The following is a 23267-nucleotide window of genomic DNA, read 5'->3' as shown; positions in this document are numbered from 1 at the left end:
ACCTTCACTATAATTGAACAGGTTCTTACTTCTGCTCTTTGTCATATTTTCAAGGCCAACATTTGTAGTGAGGGCCATCCCCTGCCAAGTGCTGACAAATGACCTTTAAAGTCAACGATGGAGAAAAGCACTGAATACATTCATGGCACTTTGCAGAAATGGGGATGAGGAGCCCACTTGTTTTGAAATTTGTGGTTGCATGAATACTGTCATTGGTATTTTCAGCCTTTCAAGAAATTTTGCAGTTGGTTTTTGTCTTACAATGGTGATGAGAGTCAGGAGTATGACAGTCTAAATCCAGAGATCCAGTATCAAGCTAGAATGCAGACCTGTGTTGTTTTCAGTATCTGCTGACAGAGCAAGCAGCAATGCTGAGGTGATTCTGTGAGTGGGAGCAGGTGCATCAGCACCTGCAAGTCCACAGTCGGATGGGGAGCAGAAGCCAGTGGTATCTGAAATACAGAGCAGAAGTCCTGTAAAGTATTGAGTTCAGGAGAAGAGCCCTGTGGAAATAGTGTTCCAAGTGTCACAGCTGAAAAATCCTTCTGCTATTACATTTTCTTCTGTCACTGAGGAGAGGATTGGAGAATCAGCAGAGCAACAGATTTTTCCCCTTTATAGTTTTTTGCTGTATAGCAAACAGCACTGGTGAGGTAAAACAGAGTTTTAATTCTCTTTTCTCCATTTCGTCTGTTTCTAAACGGATAAATACAATTACTTTTTGTCACACTAAATAAATGTACAGCTAGTCCAGGAAGCCAAATTTCTTTTGATCTGCAAAGTCTTGCAAGCTTTGTCACACAATTGAAGAACATACTTGTACATTGTTAATAGTAGGATGTTATACATGCATCACTTCAGCTTATCATTGCTGTGGCTTGTGAACTGACTCACAGCCTCTCTTCTAAAGCTGGACCTCCTGCTCTGTGATAAATCATGCTAAGAGTAGATGAGCTAATGCTGCTCCTCTGTTCTCTGGGAGCTTCTGTTCTATCTGAATGCTTTAACTATTGAGACCTTAGAAAATTAATCATGCTGTTGTGTGTGTATGTCTACGCTTGACTTTTGTATAGCATCTTCTTTCTGTTAGCCTCTGGCTAATTAGAAAACCTGACTGAGTCAGATTTAAGGCTCCTCTGGCAAGCATCCTATCTTTGACAGTGGCCAACAGCATGGCCTAGGGTAGAGGAATAAAATGGAGCAATGGGGCAATATAATTACTATCAAGAATACTCTTTCAGTTTCCTGCAAACAGTAGTTGAAGGACTTGCAGTTCTTAGCTGTGCAACTTTCTATTTTTGTAATATTTAGATGTTCATTTTTTGCCTCCATATTCCTTCAATTCCTGCCTCTGTTAATGCCCAGGGAAGGAATAACCTAGACAGGGAGAGTGGGTTAAGAGATCTAGCACTAACACTAGCTCTCAAATTGTGCTTCCTTGGAAGATCAGGTTCACTCGTTCTCCTTGTGGTGTTGTTTTGCTCATGCATGTTCATTTCACAGCTTTGCTGTCTCTGATATTCTGTCACAGGAGAATATACAACTGTGAAGTGCCTTATTTGTGAAGTGCCTTATTTTTTCTGGTATCAGAAAGAATTTCTCAATTTCATCTGGTTCTGGGGATTGCCTCTGCCACTCCGAGCAACACTGAAGTCCATCACTTTTCAGCCCTCTTTAGCAAGGTGACAGTTTTTCCTGATGTCCTTGGGCAGTTTGTGAACAGACACTGCTCATAAGGTCCTGGAAATTTAGAGCTGCAAGGGAAGAACAAAGTCCATGTGTAATAATAGGCCCTTTTCATTGCAGAACACGAGTTCTCTTTTGGATCACAGTTGTTCGGTTTTCAGTGCCTGCTTGAGTGCGTCACCGTCTGTCTGCTGAGTCAAGGCTAATGCACTTAAGCATGCGGCTGATATTGGCCCACATTTATTCCCATTGAAGTAATGCTTTGTAAAGAATTACTTGTAAGGATGTTATAGCTGGTGCTGTAAAATAAGAAAGTGTTTTGAATGGAACTAGTCTTGACTGAGATGATCCTTTCCAGGGAGACATAAATATGTGAGAAAGTAACCCTTTAATAATTAGCACTATAGAAAACATTAAAAAAAACGGCCAAAAACTCCACCTTAAGAATAATGTTCTGTGAGGAGGAAGGAAATGCTTGCTATGAGTTACTCTCAGTGAGTAACAGTAAAAAGTTCTAATATCAGCAACGAGAGCCAAGTTTTTCCATTTTTACTCTCTCTGTGTACCTCCATAAGCAATTCCACTTTAGGTTAATGGGAACTATTTAGTGAACTTCTTTGGATTCTGTATTAGGGCTTTTGAATATAAAGGAAGTAAAAACCTCTTTTGTTTCTAAGAACAGTTTAATTTTGTTTTTCTGTATTTATTGTTGATCTTGAAATATCAATTGTTTCTATATTTATTTATCATTTTTCCATATTTATTTTTAGCATTTGTCAGTTCCTAGAGTAAAATATTTTAAATTCAAATTCTATTCGATGCTAAAGTATTCTTGTATTGAATTTTTCCTGCCTACAAGAGATGCCAAGAGATGGCAATTCATAAACATTACACTGACTGCCTTTGTCCCCTTTTCACATTACTGGAAATCAGGAGTTAATTCTTTTGAAGTTACTGCACTTATTCAGGTCTAAATGTCTAATGTTCTAAGTGAGAAAGAAAAAAGGCCACAAAATCCTTCCTGGAGCAGATTAATGAATATTCAGGAGACACAACTGATTAATATGCTTCTAACCTAATGTGCTGTCCTGTAAGAACTTGAAAAACAATTGGTCTAAAATGACACTGTTTGACATCCACTCTGTCTCTGGACAGCTGGCAGTTTTATTCTTATAAAGGTGAGGACTCAGTGGGTAAAGCCCTAGCCTTTGATCTTCAGATCCACAGTTTTAAGAGACAAGGCTGGTCATTTGAGCTTAGTCCCGAGTGAACAGTCCACATCACAAAATGATTATACATAATTTGTTACTATTGGCAGTGTCTGTTCAGGAAAGGCCAAGGACTGAGCTAGCATGAAGAATGAATTAGCTCTTACCTTTTACATTTTATTTCCTCCCTCTCTACTGTTGTAATTTTATTATCCCGTCTCTAAAACATTCAGGGGATGAAATTATCATTCATTATAAGTACTAATACTTCTTGAAGATGAACTAAAATAGTCAATTTTTTTTTTATTCTAGGTGCCCCAATCAGTGAACATCCCCACCTATCCATGGGTGTTTAATACCCACTCATCATTTCTCTGCCAAGTAGTCAGATGTTTCTGAGTGCTTTCCAAAGCTTGTACTTGTGAAAAATCCTATTTAAATTAAAGAGGGTGAACTTTCCTAGTTCTCAGGCAGGCTTGCAGCTACATTTAAATTGGACTTGTATGGACTTCATGCTGCAACATTCTGTTTTTTAAAATATTATTTCCAAAAGGTTCACAGTTTGCATTACATCCTTCTGACAGTACTTGTGACAGGTATGTTTGATCAGCAAGCTTTCCTCATGTATTCGCTTCTCATTGGAAGCCAAATGTTTCAGTCTATTCACAGGTATTCACTCTAGGAAAATCATTCCAATCTGGTGCCTCATGGGGCACTGTCCACACCATCTCAGTTCACTTTGGAGGGATCTCAGTTCATGTTGCTTAATGTTTCTGTCAGAAAGAAGGACAAAGTAAGGTAAACTGAAAGAAGCCAGTAACTGAGCTGTTTGTGATTCTGAAAGACATTGTACCTGAACTCCAACTCTAAATTCCAAAAATGACCTTTAAGTGATTTGCACACACAATCAAAAATCTCTAGTTCACTTAGAATCTGAGTCCAGCTCTTGCCCTTTGGGATATCTAATTTTGAGGACACAGAACTGTAATTCTACTACTCAACACAGTATCATGGTGATGTAAAAAAGAGTGAAAGAGCTGAAAGCCAAAATACATCTTCTGAATCTATCTGATGCATGTACTGCCAAAATAATTTAGTGACAGACTTTACAGCTTCCATAGATTTTCCAGTTTTGCTCATATTTTCAATCAGATATTTTTGTTCCCTAGGAAAGAGTGGTTATCTCCCTAGGGAGGGCAAGTACAAAGCCAAAACTAAGATTGTAAGCATGGTGATCTTCAGGCCCAGAAATGGGTAACTGTGGTTAGAGGATGGAAGAAATGTTTTCTGCTGACACATATATTTCCGATGCAAAATGCATGGATCTGAACTATTGCAGATGCATTTCTTCCTGGTGTCACTGAACAGTACTTTCCTCCCATTCACTCTTCTCTGAAGCCTCAGCCTAGCACAAGTAGTAAGTGAATGTATTTCCAACAGAAATCAATAATTTGTCCTTTTGTCCCACTTTCTAGAAAATAAGATACTTCCTATTTCTTAAAGATGGTCAGTGAATGAACTTCTAAGCATTATCTGTAACAGCATGGTAAACTATATTTTTCCTGAAGGCTGCCTGCTATAAAATAATTTCATTTTTTTTGATAACTAGTTAACCATTCAAATAAATGAGAGTTTACACAAAAAATTCATATCTCATTAGAAAGAGCTTAGCACACAATAAAATGTAAAGTTTGAGTGCTGTTTTCTGATTGTTCCTATGCAAGCTTAGTTTTTAAAGGTATGTCTCCGTAGATATGGCAATATTTCTCAGAGTGTCTTCTAAATAGCTTGTTACTAGCCATATCACACAAAACTTGATACTATAGCATAGTGGCATCTCTGTATCTACTATGTATTATAGCATTGAGCATTTCAGCCTTAGTCGTTTTAAAATCCACTAGCTAGAAGGTCCCGGCATTTAAACGGTCTTTTTCGGCATTTGAATTGCATAATCCCTATTTGTGTGGATTTTTTCTAGACAACAAACTTTGTACTCAATTCCTGTGGGTAGGATTAATGGCAGAGTTTAAAGGACAAGCTGTGTGATCTATCAAAAAGTGTACATGCTGAGATCTTAGAAAAACATGACCACATTTTGTGTATTACTGTCAATTGGGGTGGCAAAAGGGTTGGATTGCAGCAGGGTCAGAAAGCCGGTAAGAATGAGTTATATATTGAATGCTGGCTGTGTGTAGGGTATGGTAAAAACATTTAAGAAAGAATCTGTACTGCAAGGAAATCACAATGCAGCACAACATCAGCTAAATAGTTCACAAAGCCACACTCAGAAATGATGGAACTCCACTGACATTCTTGAAATAGTTACTGGTTTAAATTTGGTTGATGCATAGTAGTCCATCTGGTATTTAACCAAGTTGGTGTGAGCTATGGTCTTGCTCAGGTAATTTTTTTCTCCTGTTATATTAGGAGACGTACATGCTAAGTAAGAGATAATTGCATGAGAGAGAGGTTAGGAATGGCATGGGAGAAGTCATGAAGATAAAATACCATGCATGTCTCAACAGCAAACCTTCCTGTTGATTAAGAAGTGGCACTGATGGTATCCTTGCTTTAATGAGACTTCAAGATGAGTGATGCACACACCAGTTCTTTTGTTTTTCAGCTCTTAGGCAACAGAATAGCATAATGGTAAAGTTCTTTCATTAACTTCCACTGTTTATTCAATATTTAGTGCTTTGTCTAGTAACTAATATATACGGTTAATTTGGGAATCGTGTCTATCCTGCAAGGGACATGACAAACACTGTACATCTCCCTCTATCTGTTGTTTGCTTTGCTTTCAGTTTTTCCATTTCAACAATCTTTTAACAAAGTCCTCATCTTTGGGATTTTTTTTGTGATTATTTCACTCTTTTCTACTAATTTCTGACTACCTTTAGTAATCAGACTAACATGGTTCTGTTCCCTGATTATTCTTTCCCTATACAATACTACGACTGTTCATTAAACCTTTCCTTCATTGTTTATTGGTCTGATTGCAGGCTGCTTTGTTAAACATTCTTCCACGTTCTGAGTTTTTACTCATTGCCTAATCCCATAGGTTTACTACAGTGAATTGTTTAATAAATCTGTCAGCATATATGTCTGTGAGGGAATACTCATTGCAAGCACAATGCAACAGACATAAGGCACAAGGAAAAGCAATGAAATATTACATTGCTTTGGTTGCACCTATGAAGTTTCGAGGAGTAAAACAATTCTCTATTTAACCATTATATCCCTGACAAAGGAAATCTCCCTATAATTTCCATCCTTACCTGATACAAAGAGCTTCTCCTCTCTTCTGATATGTTGTTGCAGGTAACTTCTGACGTTACAAATTGGAAGAGTCTAAGTGGTATAATTATAAGGATTTTTCTCCATCCAGTTAGAAAAGGAGTGAATTGCAAGTAGATTTTTTTGTAGAAAGCTATTCTTTTCCATTATGACAATGGATGGAATTTTAATTTTAAAGATACAAATAATATCATATATGTAGGTATGTGTTTTAAGGCTCTGAAAACTTCTCACAAGATAAATAATTTTAGCCTCAATACTGTTTGTGTGTTTACAGGCAGTTATTGAGATACAGAAGAATAAATTCACCTTTAGATATTATTTTTCAGACTAAGATTTAAATCCCACTTTCTCAAGGTGGTTATAGAAGCAGGTTTCTTTTCAGATATTCTTATAATTTGTATGTTATCCCATATTCAGCCTAGCACTTCTTAAAGAGAAAATGATAACAATAAATGGAATTTCCCATTCCCATTTTTAAAATAAAACCATTCAGCAATTAAGTTGTATTTTTTGCTTGTTTTGAAATCAGAAGTCAAATGAGAAGACAGTAGGAGAACTTTGAATGTGCTGTCCCTGTATTGTGTCTTCATCATAAGAGTATTGTTTCCCATGCCATCACTCACTCATTCAAGTTATTACCCCTGATCTAGTCAAGTCATCAAGAGCCTGTGTTAGAATTAGATTTGACAGAGTAAGCCTCAGTCAATGAGACAATCAATGAAAGGTGGATGCATTTTTGGGATGCCTCTGCATCTGCTGGGCTACTGTGTTTTGGATATTGTGCCACAATATTTCATGCAGTAAACTAAGATTTCTTTTTTGTCTTGATGCCTAAATGATCAAGCAGTTGGTACCTGTTTGGAGACTCAATTACAGTGTTGTTTCCTGCAATTGAACTTAGTGCCTTGCATGTTTAGAGGTTGGTTTTATGGTCTGTGGCCAGGACACTGGACTTGAATAGTTCCTTAACACCTCGTTGTACAGTCCATAAAATTGCTGCTTGGTTTCCTTATACAAGTGCATTTAAACTGTGATTGCACTATTATTTTGATATCAAGCAAACATTTCACAGATGAAAAGGACTGAACCAAGCTTTTCTGAAGGCAGAATAATGATAATTAATGTTTCTATTACTCTGTTTAAGCAGAATATATATTAAGAAGAAGACAGGTAATTAATCCCACTTGAAAGAAAATACACTACTCATCACTCATTTATGAATTCTTCAGTCTCTTCATAAAAGCAATATCTCAAAGAAAGGTAAAATACCTTAGGTACAATAACAGGCTAGGTCCTCTGGTTCTTATTTAGATGAAATTCGAGAGTATATTTTTCAGAGATTAGAGGATCAGGCCTGAGGACTAGCATTAGCTCAGTGAGAACTGAACCTATGTTTATAAAGCTGGGTGACATTTCTCCTATTGTCAGGCATGGTAAAAAAGTTTTATCTCAAACCAAAATGCTAAACCATACTATGGTATTTTTCCAACATCTGCGTAAACTTTACAATGTATTTCTTAATTGTCAATACAAAACCCCATTCACATTAGTTAAAAAATTGCAGATTGTTGCAGTAGAATACATTCTATTGAAGCTTAAAAATTTTGATTTTTCAAATTTCAGTTCCTGGACATAGTCTTATTACTAGAACAGTATTTACAGATTTTTTATATATGTTCTTTCTAAAACAAATCTCATATAAAGTCTTGTCCTTTTACTTTCACTAAATATGAAATATTCTAGAAGTCTGTAAAAAGCTAGTTATTTAGAAGTTTAAAATTCCTTCTCTTTTACAAATGTGTTTGCAGCATTATATAAATGCTTATTTCTTTGTGAATCATTAATGTTTTAAGGTATTTCTTTTCTCTGCTAGTGAAACTATATCTGTGGATTAACAGGATTGTTCACTGGAATTCATGTGGAAGCATAACTGCAGAAGCTGAGAAATGATCATGTTTCCTTTTAGTTCTCAGCAAGAGTAATTGAATGTTGAATATCTTACTAAACGCTGGACTGTGACAGTGTGTTAACACTCCGACTATCTCCTAACAGCAGGGCAATTATTTGCTGAGTGGGATTTTTATAAATCCCCTGGCAGTAGTATGTCCTGATAATTATGATGAAGTGCACTGGTCAGTGTTGATTCAGCAATCCCATCTCTAGCAAATATTTCATTCACAGCTCTCCTTCATGCTTTTACTTTTATGGTTTTTAAAGATCTCTTACCTCTCCTCTCAGCTTGCTTAGGTTTTTATACAAATTACAATGGAGCAAGAAAGGATTTTCAAGTTAAATCCCTATTTTGTTGAAGTCTTTTCTTTCTCATTTAACTCCTCATTAAAAGACCAGAGTGAGTAAGTAGCACTTTATTTAGGTTCTTACTGTGACAACCATTTGCACAAGCTTCCTCCCTCAAAGCTGGTTTTTTTTTTTCAAGATTAAATGACTGTTAAATTAAACATTTATATTCATGATATATGTTGATTATTTTGGTCATTCAGAGTTGATATGAAAAAGTGATTAAAATAGAGCATATCTTTATTATTGTTTAGTTAAGTTACAGTAAAAATATGTAAATATATCAGAATACACTTTCTATTGATTTAATGCTTACAATTTATCTTCAGCTCAACTTTGTCAATTTTTAATTTTGCATGTGTGTTATTATTTGCAACACAATAGCTATGCTCTATCTTAGAACATAATTGGTTTGCAATTTTTTACATAGACTTTAAAGCTCAGCCAAGAAGTAGGAAAAAAGACTAAGAAATAATTAATAAATTAAAGTTGCAGAATCTAAACTGCTCAGGATTTATTATACCACTTGGGATCACCTATCTTTTCCAATGAACTGTCTAGCATAGTCAACACAGTCTTGGTTTTCCCCTTCTACCTGCACGTTTTTCTTTCTTTTCTTCCTTCCTTATTTCAATTTCTTTTGCTGCTGCCTTAATTAATAGTTTAGCTTTCAAGGCAACTCCTTAATATTTTTCTTCTTTTATTCTGGAAAAAAAATTAATTTAGACAGAATGAGTTAACTGTTTCTCTCTGTATTGAAATGATAAAGAGGAAAATACAAAAGTGGATATTTTTTAGCACTGAGTAAATATAGCATTAGTGGTGGAAGCAATTCAGACTATAAAATCCCCAAATCTTTTCCTTGCTAATGTTTATTAAATTAATACTTGTTTCTTTATGATTTTTTCTTCCTTTATATTTGACCATTAATTATAAAGATAAGAAAATGATTGGGAGGAAATGAAATGATAGAGTGTTAGAAATGCAGAAGGATTCAAAATATTAATGTAATGCTAAGGATGACTGCGTAACAAATGGTACATTTGCCAGTATGCTTGACCTGACGCAATTAATATTCCAGGTCATGCTTGGGTTTCCATGATGGAAGGTCTGAGGCAGAGAATTCTAGGGGAAAATATATCTATTGTATAACTCATTTCTCTCTCTCACTCTTTTTCTTTTTTTTTTTTTCCCTGACGAGTCAGAACCATCATCTTAAAAAAAAAAAAAAAATCTCTGCTTTCACACCTCATTTGCCATATTCACCACTGGGCCACCATTCACCAGAAGGGCCTGATGTAGGAGGTCAGTAAGAAGCTATTAGCAGAGTCCCCTCCTGAGATTTCTTTGGTCTTATTGAGGTGGAAGTTAGCATGACAGTACTGCAAATAACTCAGCTGTAAGGTTTTTTAACAGTTAGCACAGATTTCCCCATAGTGTTTGTCACTTTAGAAAATTGTTCCTGGAAATGAGGTCCAGAAAGCTGGCTTTGACAGAGTCCCTTCTTAGTGTTGAGGAGCATGGGTACAGAAAAATGTGTCATTCTCCCTGTAGGCCAGAGGTACTTTTTTTGTAATCTATGGTAATATTTTGGAGTGTTACATATTTTCTTATGGATTAAAGGTGGGGAAAATATTGAAATCACAGTATGGGGTAATATCCAAGACAGATACTTTTCTACCATTGAAAAAGCAGTATTAAGTACAGTGGGTTTGTGATTGAGAGAATATTTTATCAAAGTAGGGAAAGAAAATGAAGTAATGCTTTTAATACATTATATTTGTCTCAAGAAGATATGCGAATGTATTAAGTACCAAAGGCTTTGATCCCCCAGATTCTTAGATTTGTGTAGACTGACAGCTCCCTGCAGAGGACAGAATGAATAGAGTATTCATCACCACATTGCACAGTGCAAGAAATTCCAAAAACAAGATTAAAACTTGCAAAGATATATTTAAAAAAGAATGGAAGCAATTCTTCCAGTGCTTGATCTAAACTGGAAAGTAGAATCAAACTCATCCCCTTGTCTCTCCTACCAAATTTTACCAATTTTAAATCTAGGCCTAAGCTTACCACAAACCTTGGAGAATTTAGAGTAAATTAGTATTAATTTTATCTGTTTAGATGCTAACTCTGTTGATTGCTCTGTTATGTGTCTTGTTGAATACTTCAACATATAAAATTAAAATGTAAAGTAATTAACAAGGATTGCTTGAAAAATCATAATTTAAATATGCACTTTATAATCAATTTTGACCCAGATCTTACAAAGAGTTTCACCTGTAGAAGAAGCAAAATCTTTTAAAGTGTCTGCTTGGCCTCTCTAAACTACAAATCCATTTTCATAGTTGATGTAATATCTGTATGCATTTAACCTGAGAGTATGTAAAAAAAGGGGAACAAAAGATGATTCTTTGTTAAGACACCTTTTCAGCAATAATAATTCCAAAGACACTGAATCAATGGATTTCCACATTTATTATGGCTAATTTTGGTTTCATTAAAAGTGCTAAAAGCTAATTTTATTAGTGCTCTTGGTTATATTCAGTAGCATTTCACAGTGTTTGAACCCTTTATGAACTATAGTTTTTTATTACTGCCAAACATTTAATCAAAGAAGCACAAAAGAGAATATGCACAGTATTTTAATAGAGATTGCAAAATGCAGTTTCAGAAAGCCATTTTACTCATGGAGACACACTATCTCTCAGTGTGACTAAAAGCAGTACCTAGACAGAACATTGATTTAAAGTTATTCTTGCATTTAATTCTTCAGAGGGAGAACATTTTAATTATTTCAGATATTGTATTTGTTACTTTCGAGTAACAAACCCAAATCCCAAACCCGTGTTATGCTGATTGAAATAATCTAATACTTTAAATTCTTTTTCAGTAAAAATAAATTAGTTTCTCCTCAACTGTAAAATGCTCTTCAGCATTTTAATTTTTTTTTTTTTAAAGAAAAGGCTTAAAAGGGGGTGTAAATTTTTGGAAGACTCGGCCTTGATCAGGATTTGCTACCAATCAACAAATCCATGCCTGCCAGCTTTAGAGAGTTGTTATTATGCCTTAGTGTTTTCTTTCAGATCACCCTGATTCTCAGTGATGAGCATGGAGATGTTTCTCTTCTGGACAATATTTAAATTCTCAGTGCCATTGTCACGTTCTATAAAATATGTGTTTCACAAACATACCATGAGAGCAGGATCTCTCCTCATGGCTGAGAACCTCTGCACACTTGTGGCATGTCTAGAGCACAACCTCCACAGCTGGGTATGGATGGTGTAAGAGGGAGTGGAAAAATGAAGCAACAACACAGTGAGCAGTTCAGTGAAATATGTAAAAAAGGTTATTATTTTTCTATTTACTGTCATCAACATAGTGAAGGCAAAAAATTAATTTGTTATAAGGTATGAAGATCCAAAGGCTGTGGTAGGACTAATGAGTGAAGATATATAATGACCATGGCATAGAGATGGTTTGTGTATCTCCAGCAAGGGATCTTATTTGCGTGAATCTAATGTAGTCCCTTTGTATGGAATTTGTGTTGACTGTGGCATTTTATATTTGAGAGAACTTGTGTAAAAAGTATATGGTGTAACTGCATTCAATAATTGTGGGGGAGTGCAATAAGTCCCAAGACAGCTCATGGAACATGTCTTTATGTAGTACTTACAGACCACCAAGTGGTCACAGGCAAAATTCTACTGGGCTGATAAGAAAATTGCAATATAACAATGCATGAAGTACTATGAAAATAATAACAGCATGAGGAAAATATGTAACTTTATGAGATGTTTATGTGAGTTAAGAGCCAGATCTGCAGAACAAAAGATTAAGTTGCAGCTGGACTTTACAGATCATAGGGATGGACCTGGAATTTCACATTCACTCCAGTGATTCTGCTCGCCTGCTGTTTGAAGCATGGATCTCTGCCATTCTAATCTGACATCCTGAAGAGTTGAAGGAACAACCAGAGTTTTTTTTGGCATACATATGTTTCCACCACTTACCTCTATTCATGTCCTCTTTCCCATTGCACATTTCGCCCATAAGTGAAATAGTTTGTAGGGTTTGCTCTAAGAGGGAAACAAATAACAGAGAACCAAAATAAATTGTCATTAGATCCATATAACTTAGAGGTGAGGAATGTAGCTCTTAAAATTTTGAATAGCCCAACACTATTTTGAATAAGCTAGCATCTCTGAATACTAATGGTCTATTAGACACTATGTTTTATATGTGCCTTATTTAATTGTTTTGACACAGGAAACTGGAACTTCCCAGTAGGATATGTTAATAAAAAATGCATTAGAGCTCACTGGGGAGAGTTCTGTCCTCTCAGCCCTAAGAGTTTAATACTTTATGAGGAGGCTGATGCCCTACACAGTTTTCTCATGGCTCCTCAGTAGTGCTCCAAAGGAGCAATACAAGATTTTAAACATTTACTCTTTTCCTTAACTTTTCCTTCATCTTGAAACCAATTTCTTTTCCTGCTACTTTTATTCAAGGTTTATTAGTAATTACAATTATGTTAAAAGCAAAGGACAATATATTATAACTGAGCAAGTTTACTTTGAAAGTTTTATTCTACCTTTGTAGAAAATATAATTATCTTTAAAGCAACTCTGTATCTTTAAATAAATTTTTGTATATTTTAATAATATGTTAACTGTTTTATGGGAAATTTAGTGGCTTTGTGCAATATGGAAAAGGAATTCTCATAATTAACAGTTCATAATTCATTCAGTAAACTCACATATGTCTATTTGGGAATTGTTTATATACAACTGATAAAATGCCTACATATATCGGTATGATTTGGGAACAGTCTGTCACATAATTTTGACTTGCCAGATATTCACAGATTGCTAATGATATAGATTACTAAAACAGAATTTGAAATGTGTGTTTTATATTAGTAATTGTTATACCACACTAGTCATACTAGTGATGTAAAAAAAAAAAAGCAGTATCAAATTCAGGGGCAAAGGTACCTTTTATTTTAGTCACAATTTCGAAATCATTGTGCTAAATTTTTGTTTTTCAGGTTTTCTGCTATTAAGTCTAAACACATTGTAATAGTTATTCAGGAATTTATTGTGGACATTTTTTTTTGGGAAAAAGCAATTACTGGGTTTTGGTATTCCAAAAATTCTCTTCTATTTCTCCTTAAGTAATGGCTGTTTTACTTTTAAAAGTGCAGCGGGTGCCACTGTCTGATTTTGTTGCTAATGTATGTAGAAATTTAAATGAGTTGAAGTCAAAGATAATCCCATTTTCTGCTCAGATTCCAGGCATCTACAATTCGCCATTCAGGAAATCCCCAGATCCAATGGAACTGCTGCTACGGAAGTCAAAGCCACTGACCCACAGAAAGCAGCCAGTGAAGAGCCCCTTTGCTGATGAACTCTATGGCTGGCCAACCTGTAAAGAGCCTCCAGCTTTTGTCACATCACTGCCTCTGCTACCTGCTGACAGACAGAAACCTCAGGTAACATGTTCCAGTGACTCTGCAACAGCTTTTGCTCACATCTTTTATCATAGATTATCATGGAATATCTTGAGTTGGAGCATGAGATCTGAAAATCCATTTTGTGAATATTTCTTTAAATATAAATCTAGTGCTTGCATTGAGGATATAAAGTCTTTGACACAGATTTGACTTAATGAAAAAAGAAATCTAGGTGTTACGTAGAAACAGGGAAATGTAATTCTTTATATGTTGTTTTTGTCCTTTGGGAAGAAAAGTGTAATTTATGATATTTCAAAGATATGACCTGATATAATTAAGTATCAATATTATGATTAATTAGAGCTAGAATTCTAAATTTCCAATCATTAAAAAAAAAGGAGAAATGAAAGGTGATAGGTAAAATTAAGCAGTTGTGATAAGTTTGTCCTCAGTTTGCAATTGTTTTCCATATGAAAACAGAGGCATTCTCTCAGTTCAGAATAGTTCTTGCTCTTGTGTACACTAGATGTGTGAGAGCTTTAATAACAAAGATTTCTACATGTTCTACTCCATCACAGCCAATTTGCCCAACTTCCATTATTAACTCTTATGGTCTCAATTTTAACTTCAGTTGATGTCACTGTATCTTACAGGTAGATTTTTTTCTGTTCTGTAAAGTAATGGACATCTGTGAGATAATGCATCAAAGCTAATGTCTCACAAGATGGCAAAACAGCTTTTGCCACCTTATTATCAAAACATGTTAGGAATGTGACCAATATACACAGCAAACAAACTTTTGAGAACTTTTTGTTTCACACTTGATGACAGTATGATGACATGTAGCTTTTGCCAGTAGGTGCCTTATACAAGTACTTTAGGGATAGAAATATTTTGTCTTTCCCACTGTTCTGAAGAATTTTTCAGTTTGCCCGGTCTACTGAATCTTCAACTTAGTTCACACATACACTTTCCATTCTGGTTTCACTTTGAGTGACCATCTTCAGAACCTCTGACACTTTTCCTTTCCTTTCTGTACTCCATTCTATATTTAAATTTCCTTATCTTTATCTTGCTTAGAAAGACAATATTTATAAATGAGTCCTTCTTAGCAACTTTCAGTGAACCTATCACCTATCTGCAGAAATGTAACAAATTGAGCAATAAGATTAAGATATATATATACATACATATATATATATATATATATATATATATATATATATATATCTCTTTAATGGTGTTTTACTCCTCTGAATCAACATTGCTCTCTACAACTCTCTGAAAGAGGCTGTAAGCCAAGTCCAGCTTGGTCTCTTTTCCCAGGCAACCAGTCACAGGACAAGAGGACATAACATCAAACTGTACCAGGGAAGGTTCAGGCTAGACATCAAGAAAAATTTTTTCACTTAAAGGTGGTCAGGCATTAGAACAGGCAGACCAAGGAGCCAGTGGAGTCACCATCCCCAGAAATGTTCAAGAAATGACTGCCCACGGCACTTAGTGCTATGGTTCAGTTTGACAAGGTGGTGTTTGGTCAAAGATTGGACTCAATGATTTTAGAGGCCTTTTACAACCATTATGATTCTATGATTCTAAGAAGGTCTGTGATTCTGTCATTCTAAGCAGGCCTGTGAGACTACCTCTGGAGAAGTAGAGGTGAGCCCACTGCTTATAACAGTAAGAATCAACTTCAACGCAGTTCTCCACCTTTGTTCTTCCCTCCTTGTGTTCTCCCTACCCTGACTGCTTGAGATTCCTCATAAAACGACCTCATTGACTCACTTTAGAATTGAAACAAAGTGTAAGCCAACAAGCAGTTTGGGTGATCAGGGAGCTTGGAGTTGACATAAACATTCCATTTTGGCTTTACCTCCTGGGACCAAGGGGGTTATGACAGTCCTTGAGCAGGATGTGACTGCATTGTCTCTCAGGAAAGAGGAAAGCTTTTGCCTTGTGAGCATGATGCAGGAGTCAGTTTTTAAATAAATAGGGAACTCACAGTTCTTCCATTGTTAAGGTGCTCTTGCAAAATTGCTTTACTGTATAAAAAGTATCTTACAAGCTTCTGCTTGGATTTGGAATATTTTATAGACCTTTCTAAGTTCTGACACATGCACAGCAGTCATGCACAGATAGCTTTTTAGAACAAACCAGAAGAGTTCTGTTTATTTTCTGCACCTCAAAGAGGGAATTTACTATATAATACTTTAATCCTTTCAGCACCCTGGGATGTACACTGTGGGGTAAATTTTCAAAGCACAGCGCGTGGATTTAGCTGCCCGACTCTTATTGATGTTAATGGGAGTCACACGGCTAAATCCCTGCACAACACTTTGACAATTTAGGGTTGTATGTCTAAGGAAAGGACACTGGTTTGAGCTGATGAAACAGCTGGAAATGAAAACCCATCAGAACATATGATCCTGAAAGTTGTCTGGTGTGACCATAAGAAATTTAATTACTAGATATACTTGTGTCCTCATTCTTTGTGGTAACACTTTTTGGCACCAAGCTTCCTTTTCTAATATCTGCCTGGCTCACTTGTTACTTTTTTTCAGGTATCTAAAATTTTTATTGCTCCTAGGTTTGGATATTTTATATGACGATGTCAATTATATATGTTTAAAAGAAAAAAAATTAACTATCTTTCAGCTTTCTCTTAGAGAAATGGGTATTTAGCATTTAATAGTAAGGTCTGTGTGTGTAAGATAGTGTATTTAAAAGAAAGGTTTTAATGATGCTTCTACATCAGTTAGATCTATCATTTTTATTACTGAGTTAACTAGAATTATAGTTTGATAGAAACATGGATAATGCTAAAATTAGTCATCTATTCATTAAAAGGTGTTAATAACAGAATGCAGATTACCATTTAGATCTTTTGCATGCTGTAATCTGTTGTGGAATGAGAACAGTGAGGAATGCATAATTTAATGCATATCGTACTTTTAATCACAAGTTTCTGATGTTATGATAAAGTAGTAAGAATGCTGATCTGCTAACCTTTATTTGGCAAACCAGTTGGTATCAAGAAGATTTATGCTACTCAGTACAAATTCCAAACATAGAGCATAGAGCTGTGTGAGTTTCCTTCAGGGTAAACATTGTTGGTTGACTCCTACCCTTGTTTTCCTAGCCTGACCTCCCCATAAAGATTTCCATTTTGAAGCAGGATGCCTGAAACACTTGCAAGCATTGTCAATTTGAAAACATTTTTAAAGAACCTATTTACCAGAGTTTCCACAAGTTTTCTTCCTGTAAAATGGAAATAGACACATGGACTTTTTAGAGGTCTTCGTTTAAGAGACATTCCTGAGGTCCCTATTACTAAGCAAATTTCTTCAAATACATTCTTCAGAGGAACAGGAACATCTTTTGGGAATGTTTAGAATTATCTCAGTATTCTAATATATATACTCTGCTTTCATTAGTGATGTCACAGCTTTTATTTTGAGGGAATTTGCTTAGTTACATCCTTTCCCCGCCTCCTTCTATTAGTAGTTGTAATTTTATTTAAACTATGGACTTTTTTTCCTGTATCTGCCTCCTAGTTAGATCTCAGAAATTAAAGATGGAGAAAACCTCTTGCTTGGATATCTGATTTGGCCATTGTCCTGGAGGAATATGAGTCAATACTTTTCAGTGAAGAAATAATACAATATTCTGAAAGATTACTTTTAAAAGCAAACATATTTTTCATGGTGTTATTTGGTAATAGTACTTGTCTTTCTTCCTTCCTCCATATGTCCACTTAATGCAAACATCTTGTAACAGAATATTCAATTGTTATTATAAGTTTTAAACTTTTTTATAACTTGATCATCAGGTTATATATTACTAGAACACTGTTGATGAGTTTCAATGACCTGTTCTAATCATGATTAGTCTCTCATGGGCAGTAGCACTTTTCATTCTTTTTTAAGACTTTTGTGTTCTTTTAAAATGAACATATTTTTCATGCCGATTATGAAAACAGAAGCAAGAAAATATCTGCAAGGAGTGTAAATATTATGCTCATTTGCTTACTGGGACCTTTAAAAAGATCTCCAAATCTTGGTACTGTGCCTTTAAAAGTAAAGTTCCAATAAAAATCCATTAACTACTTTTAAATATAGCAATCCTCCTGTCCAGCTGTGAAAAGTACTAGATGATACTTATTTGCCATTTGTGTTATTTACGGTCCATGACTTTTATGGTAACTGGTTCCTATTATTGGTTTCTATTAATGTAAAACATAAGTGAACATAAATGAGGCGTGAATCATTTCTTTTTATTAGCCCCACAGTCTTCACTCAGTGCTTGCAGTAACTCCAGCTGTGACTTGTTAGTGATAACCTATTTAAAGAAGGATATCTTTAAGAATAAAGGCTGTGATTAGGATTCTTTGTCTGTTCATAATTTCAAAAGGTTTTACTAGTTCATTGCAAGATCAACAATGATGAAAATAAAAATTAATTTTAATACTTCTAAGCCCAGGCTTGCCATTAAAATGCCATGAGTGACATGGGCACTAATTATATTCCAGGTAAGTTCTTAAGGGTTAATACTAAAAGTGAGACATACAGGATATGTCACTTCAGCAGCACAGGAGAGGACTTCCTGCTGCTATTTATCCATGTTGTTAAATGGTAGATATGGATACAATCAGTTATTAAACAATATACTCTGGAAAAAAAAAAGACAAAAGACAATTACAAAGTTAATGTGAAATTAGACCTTTCAGAAATGGACTATATGCTTATAGTACTGAAGTCATGTGTTTGAATTCTATTAGAAGAATTGTACCTTAAGCCATACATTAAGTTCCCTTCCAGTTGGGTTTATAGTTACATTGAAAAGAGCATGTTCTTTAAAGTTTATTCTATGAAAATTAAAATACTTAATTTTTCTGCTTAAGCAGAATTTAGATATAGTTAATGCTTGTTTTTTTATTTCACCAATATTTTTTCTAAGTAAAAACAATGTTTTCCTAACCAGTCTCAACAATATATTTGTTTAAAATTTTAAGTATTTATTAGTAGTTAAATAAATTTGGAGTGCACTCTCTTAGAAGCTTTAGAATATGTTATCAACCTTTATGATATTTGTAAGTCTCTGTCAAAATGAACAGTTTTAATTATTTAGGGAGACGAATCTTGCTACACTTCCCAAACATTCTGTGTCCTGTTTCATCAGCAATCTGACATGAATAAAAGAGGCAAAGAAAAGAACTAGAACTGCAACTGTAACCCCAACAGAGCACTTGTATTACCCTACACCTTTCAGGGGCCTTTCCGTGATCCTGCTGAAGTGCTGCGGCAGCGCTACAAGCCTTTGGAACCAACCCTGCGAGTGAGAGAATCAATGTATTCACCACCAGCCAAGGCCAGAGAGCCAACCCGAAGGGAAGAATGGAGAAATCCCATCCATGACAATAAGTGAGTTCTTTGGTTCTTATGTTGTTTGAAAATGTTTCCTTTATTCCATTGCTTTCAGAAACCTTTCATGCCTGACAAAATGAAATGTCAAGCCTGACAGCTTACTAGAAAACATTTTATGTATATACTTCTAAATTCTGTGTCCTCAGATTATAAACTGCTCAGGGAAGAGACCCTATCTTGTAATTGTGTGACATGTGCCACCCATATCTATGAGTGTCTAAAAGAACTTGTAATACTAATAATAATATGTGATGCAACAGATGGCTTTAATAGGGAATAAGAAAACAAACAAATGCAAATTCTGTCTTGCCACATGCACCTATGGACCCTGCCAAAGAAAAAATACTGTTTCAGTCTTCATATTCTGGGAGCTTACTGGTTATGGGAGGAAAAAATGGTATTGCATGCCAATGAGACTTGTTTTCTCTCCCAGAAGAGTACCACAGCTCACTTGGAAGGGGAGGGAGCATATGTTGCATGTTAGAACATGATGCAAAATCTAGAATAATCTTTGAAGCAGTTTGATTTCCTAAGCCACAGCAGCTGCAATAGTGTCAGACAAACCAGATCTTTTCCATAAAATCTCAAATACAGGCATAATCCACCCCAAAAGATTAAAGGTTCTGTCACAAAAGATTTAAGACTGTGGCCAAAATATTTCCTTTTTTTATTGGCATGATGGCTGTTAAACACTGTTTTATCCAATCATAATAAAAGCCTGCTAACTCACTTTCTCTGGCTTTGTAGTTAACTAGAAAAATAATTATGTTTTGCCAACCTTTTCCTTGAATTCACTGCTCTTGGCAATCCTTTGGTCTTTCAATACCAGAATTCAGGACAGAAGGGAATCACTTTTCCTCATGAGCAGCCTGTGATCCCTGGCACATGATGTTTTGCTATTTTTGAACTGTTTCATGCTTTTTTATCAGCTCCATATTGCTATGTGTCAGCTTCAGGACTGGGACTTAAGAGTGCCAGAATCAATTGTGTTTACATGGTTTAACTTCTATGTTTTTATTGTTGGACCATTTCCCCCAATTTAATATTAATAGTATCTTTGAATGAAAATTCTATTCAGAAACAGATTTGAAATTAAAAAATGTTTTATTAAGACTACTTTTTCACATTTGGACAATGTTTTTGGTGGGGGTTTTTTGTTTGTTTGTTTTAGTGGTTTTGTTTGTTTGTTTGTTTATTGAGAGATAACATGTTTTATTCCTTTCATACCAAAATCATAACTGAGTTCAGTTACAAGTACAAATGTACTCCCCTTTTCTATTTCTCTCTGTATTTTTTCGTGTATTTGTGTGAGGTGGAGGAAACAGCTTAATTTTCACATCTCAGCATAAATTTCTGCTTTTTTAATTTTCATCTTTATATCAGATTTCTGCTGGTGAAATGTAGAACCCCTATTACTAGGTAGTTATTAATACTCTAACTCTTATTTAAAGTGTTTTCATCACTGAATTAGTTGTGATTGATGCATTCCAACTGAGTATAGAATATGTTCTTCATTTGTAGGCATGACTACATTGCCCAGTCTTTATTTGATGAAGTTTACCCTAGACATTACTGTGTCAACACTTTCAGAAGGTCAGACCTTGCAATAAATGTTTCACTGACTCTTCAGTGAGGGAATTGTGAAGATTTGGTCTTGTACAGTTTAAAATTGAAGCCTCCAGCTTTGGTAGATATTATTTGATATGGGGTCTTTATTTACCTTATGGGTAAGGAAGCATTTAATAACATCCTTAATGCACAGAAGCAATGTCCCAACAATCAATGATTCTCAGCTTCGTGCACACTAAATGCAGAGTGTATTATACATTTTCAGGCTGTGATCATTCCATTTGTGCTTCCTATTCAACCAGCCATGCAAGGGTCGCATCTGTAACCTTGAAAAGGTGATGACAGAGCTGCAGGTCATCAACAGGACTAATGCTCACTAGTAATGCTGCAGCTGCTGCATGGGAGGTTGGTCTCCAGGGAGGAGCCAGCAAAGGGTTACTCAGATTCTATTTTCTCAGCAGTGTCTATTATGATTTGACAAATTTCTGTTTCTTGCTATGTAATTGTGTACTTTGGGACTTTATTTGTTCCTGATAGTGCTTCCTATGCTGATTATTCTCCTGTTTTAGAAAGTAAGGAGAGAATAAGCAGCAGAAGTATGTGGCATTTGTTGAGAAAGCTTGTGTAAATGAATGACATTTACATTGATATGTATATGTCCAGAGTATGTATTGTGTGGGGTCTCTTAAGACAGAAAGATTGTTGTCATGTACCTGAAGTTTTCATCAACATTCAGAATTCTCACACACTTCTAATTATTATTGGTTGTTTACAGGATGATAGGATGAGCGTTTCAAGCTGTAAGAAACTTCTTGCTTTTGATAAAATACACAAAAAATTTGGAAATGCTGTGAGAGAGTTTGAGGCTGGCAGAAGCAGTACAAATGAAACCAAAAGAGAATATACTGTGCTTACTTAAAGCAACTGCTGGAATTTCCTTTTCTGTAATGGAAAAGCAACTGGGTAATCCAGCCTAATAAGAATGATTCCTTTTTCCAATGTAATTGAAGCTGTTACTACCTTATTGTGCTATTTTTCATACAAATGAAGTAATTTCCCCCTCCACTTGGATAAGAATGACAATTGCATTCCTTTGGGATGGCCACTTAATACAGTGTCTAGTTTGAGACACCAACTGCTGGATCCAGCAGATTTAGAGGAAGCATAAAAAGTTCTTTCCTCTGTTGTGTGCAGCCGCATGCTGACCTAATTTTCCAGAGAAAAAAATGTAAATTATTTTCATTAAGTTTGATGAAATCTGTCTCATATAATATGCCTCATACTTCGAAGTATACTATTAAACATCTTTATGAAGTCAACAAGCATCAGAATGACATGCAGTGTAGTAACAGCAATAGTGTAAGGCATGGATTTCCTAATTTATTGTAGTCTTCTGGTGTGATATCAGAAACATTATCTCAGCTTCTGGCTCTGTCTGTGCTCAGTGCTGTTCTGGAGATGCACAGCCTGGTCCTGGTCACAGTGGTTCTCTAGTGTGCAGCAACGTTTACACATCCTGCCTCTCCTGTGCTGTGTGAATACAGCAGCACCCAGCTCCTCATGGGCTTATTTTCAGCAAGATTCTGCTTTTCTTTAGAGCAGCTGAGGTGCTGCTGTGCTGCCCTGTGCTGGGCAGGACAGATACATTTGCAGAGAAATTAGTGACCTACATAAGCTCTGTACTTGGAGAGCACCAGTGTTATGAGCTGCCTGGTATTAATGGTAAAAAACTTAAAATCCAAGTCGCTTTAGGATTTAGAATTTTTAAAAATCTTTTAATTCCTAGAGTTATAAAATCTTTTAGTGTATTTCTGACTTAACTACAGTGAAAATGGCTACTACATTTTTTGTCGTACAAACACAACACATCTGAAAACTTTTTTCAAATTATACTTAGTTTGTCATATGCTTTGCAACTTCAGCAATTTGCATATTTTCCGGACTGTTATTGTATTATGATAAACAGGGATTATCATATATTTTCAGATAATGTTTTCTTAACAATTCAACTTCTATTTGTAACTCTTCCATTTATTTTAATTACTAGCACAGTGTGCAACATTTATTAATCAGCAGAGTCTTTTTAAGTTAAAATACTAAATTAGCTAACCCCATTAACACAGAATACTCCAAACAAGCAGTAATAGGAGAGGTAGTTACTGTGCAAATCGTATTAAACATGCGGGTGCTCTAGGGCACAGTTAAGCATGATTACCCTCTTTTGATCCAGTATTCCTCTGCTTCTTCCAGCTAATTTCCACTGGAAATTTACAAAGTAGCGCCTTCATTTTTCCATCTTAATTTTTCTAATGAAGTTCTGGTACTTTA

General features: G+C 35.4%; 1 protein-coding gene across 2 annotated transcripts in view; it reads left to right on the top strand.

Moving 5' to 3' along the window:
• The window catches only part of SPATA17 (spermatogenesis associated 17), an 85996-nt gene that overhangs the window by 38485 nt on the left and 24244 nt on the right, over positions 1–23267 (top strand). For both annotated transcript variants that reach the window (XM_053938562.1, XM_053938561.1), the window contains exons 7-8: positions 13783–13986; positions 19216–19367. In XM_053938562.1, the coding sequence (XP_053794537.1) occupies positions 13783–13986; positions 19216–19367 (356 nt within the window). The remainder of the gene's footprint in view (positions 1–13782; positions 13987–19215; positions 19368–23267) is intronic.

The sequence above is a fragment of the Vidua chalybeata genome, chromosome 3, assembly GCF_026979565.1.
Source record: "Vidua chalybeata isolate OUT-0048 chromosome 3, bVidCha1 merged haplotype, whole genome shotgun sequence".
In the NCBI taxonomy this organism is placed as follows: Eukaryota; Metazoa; Chordata; class Aves; order Passeriformes; family Viduidae; genus Vidua; species Vidua chalybeata.
This window is presented reverse-complemented; position numbering and strand designations above follow the sequence as displayed.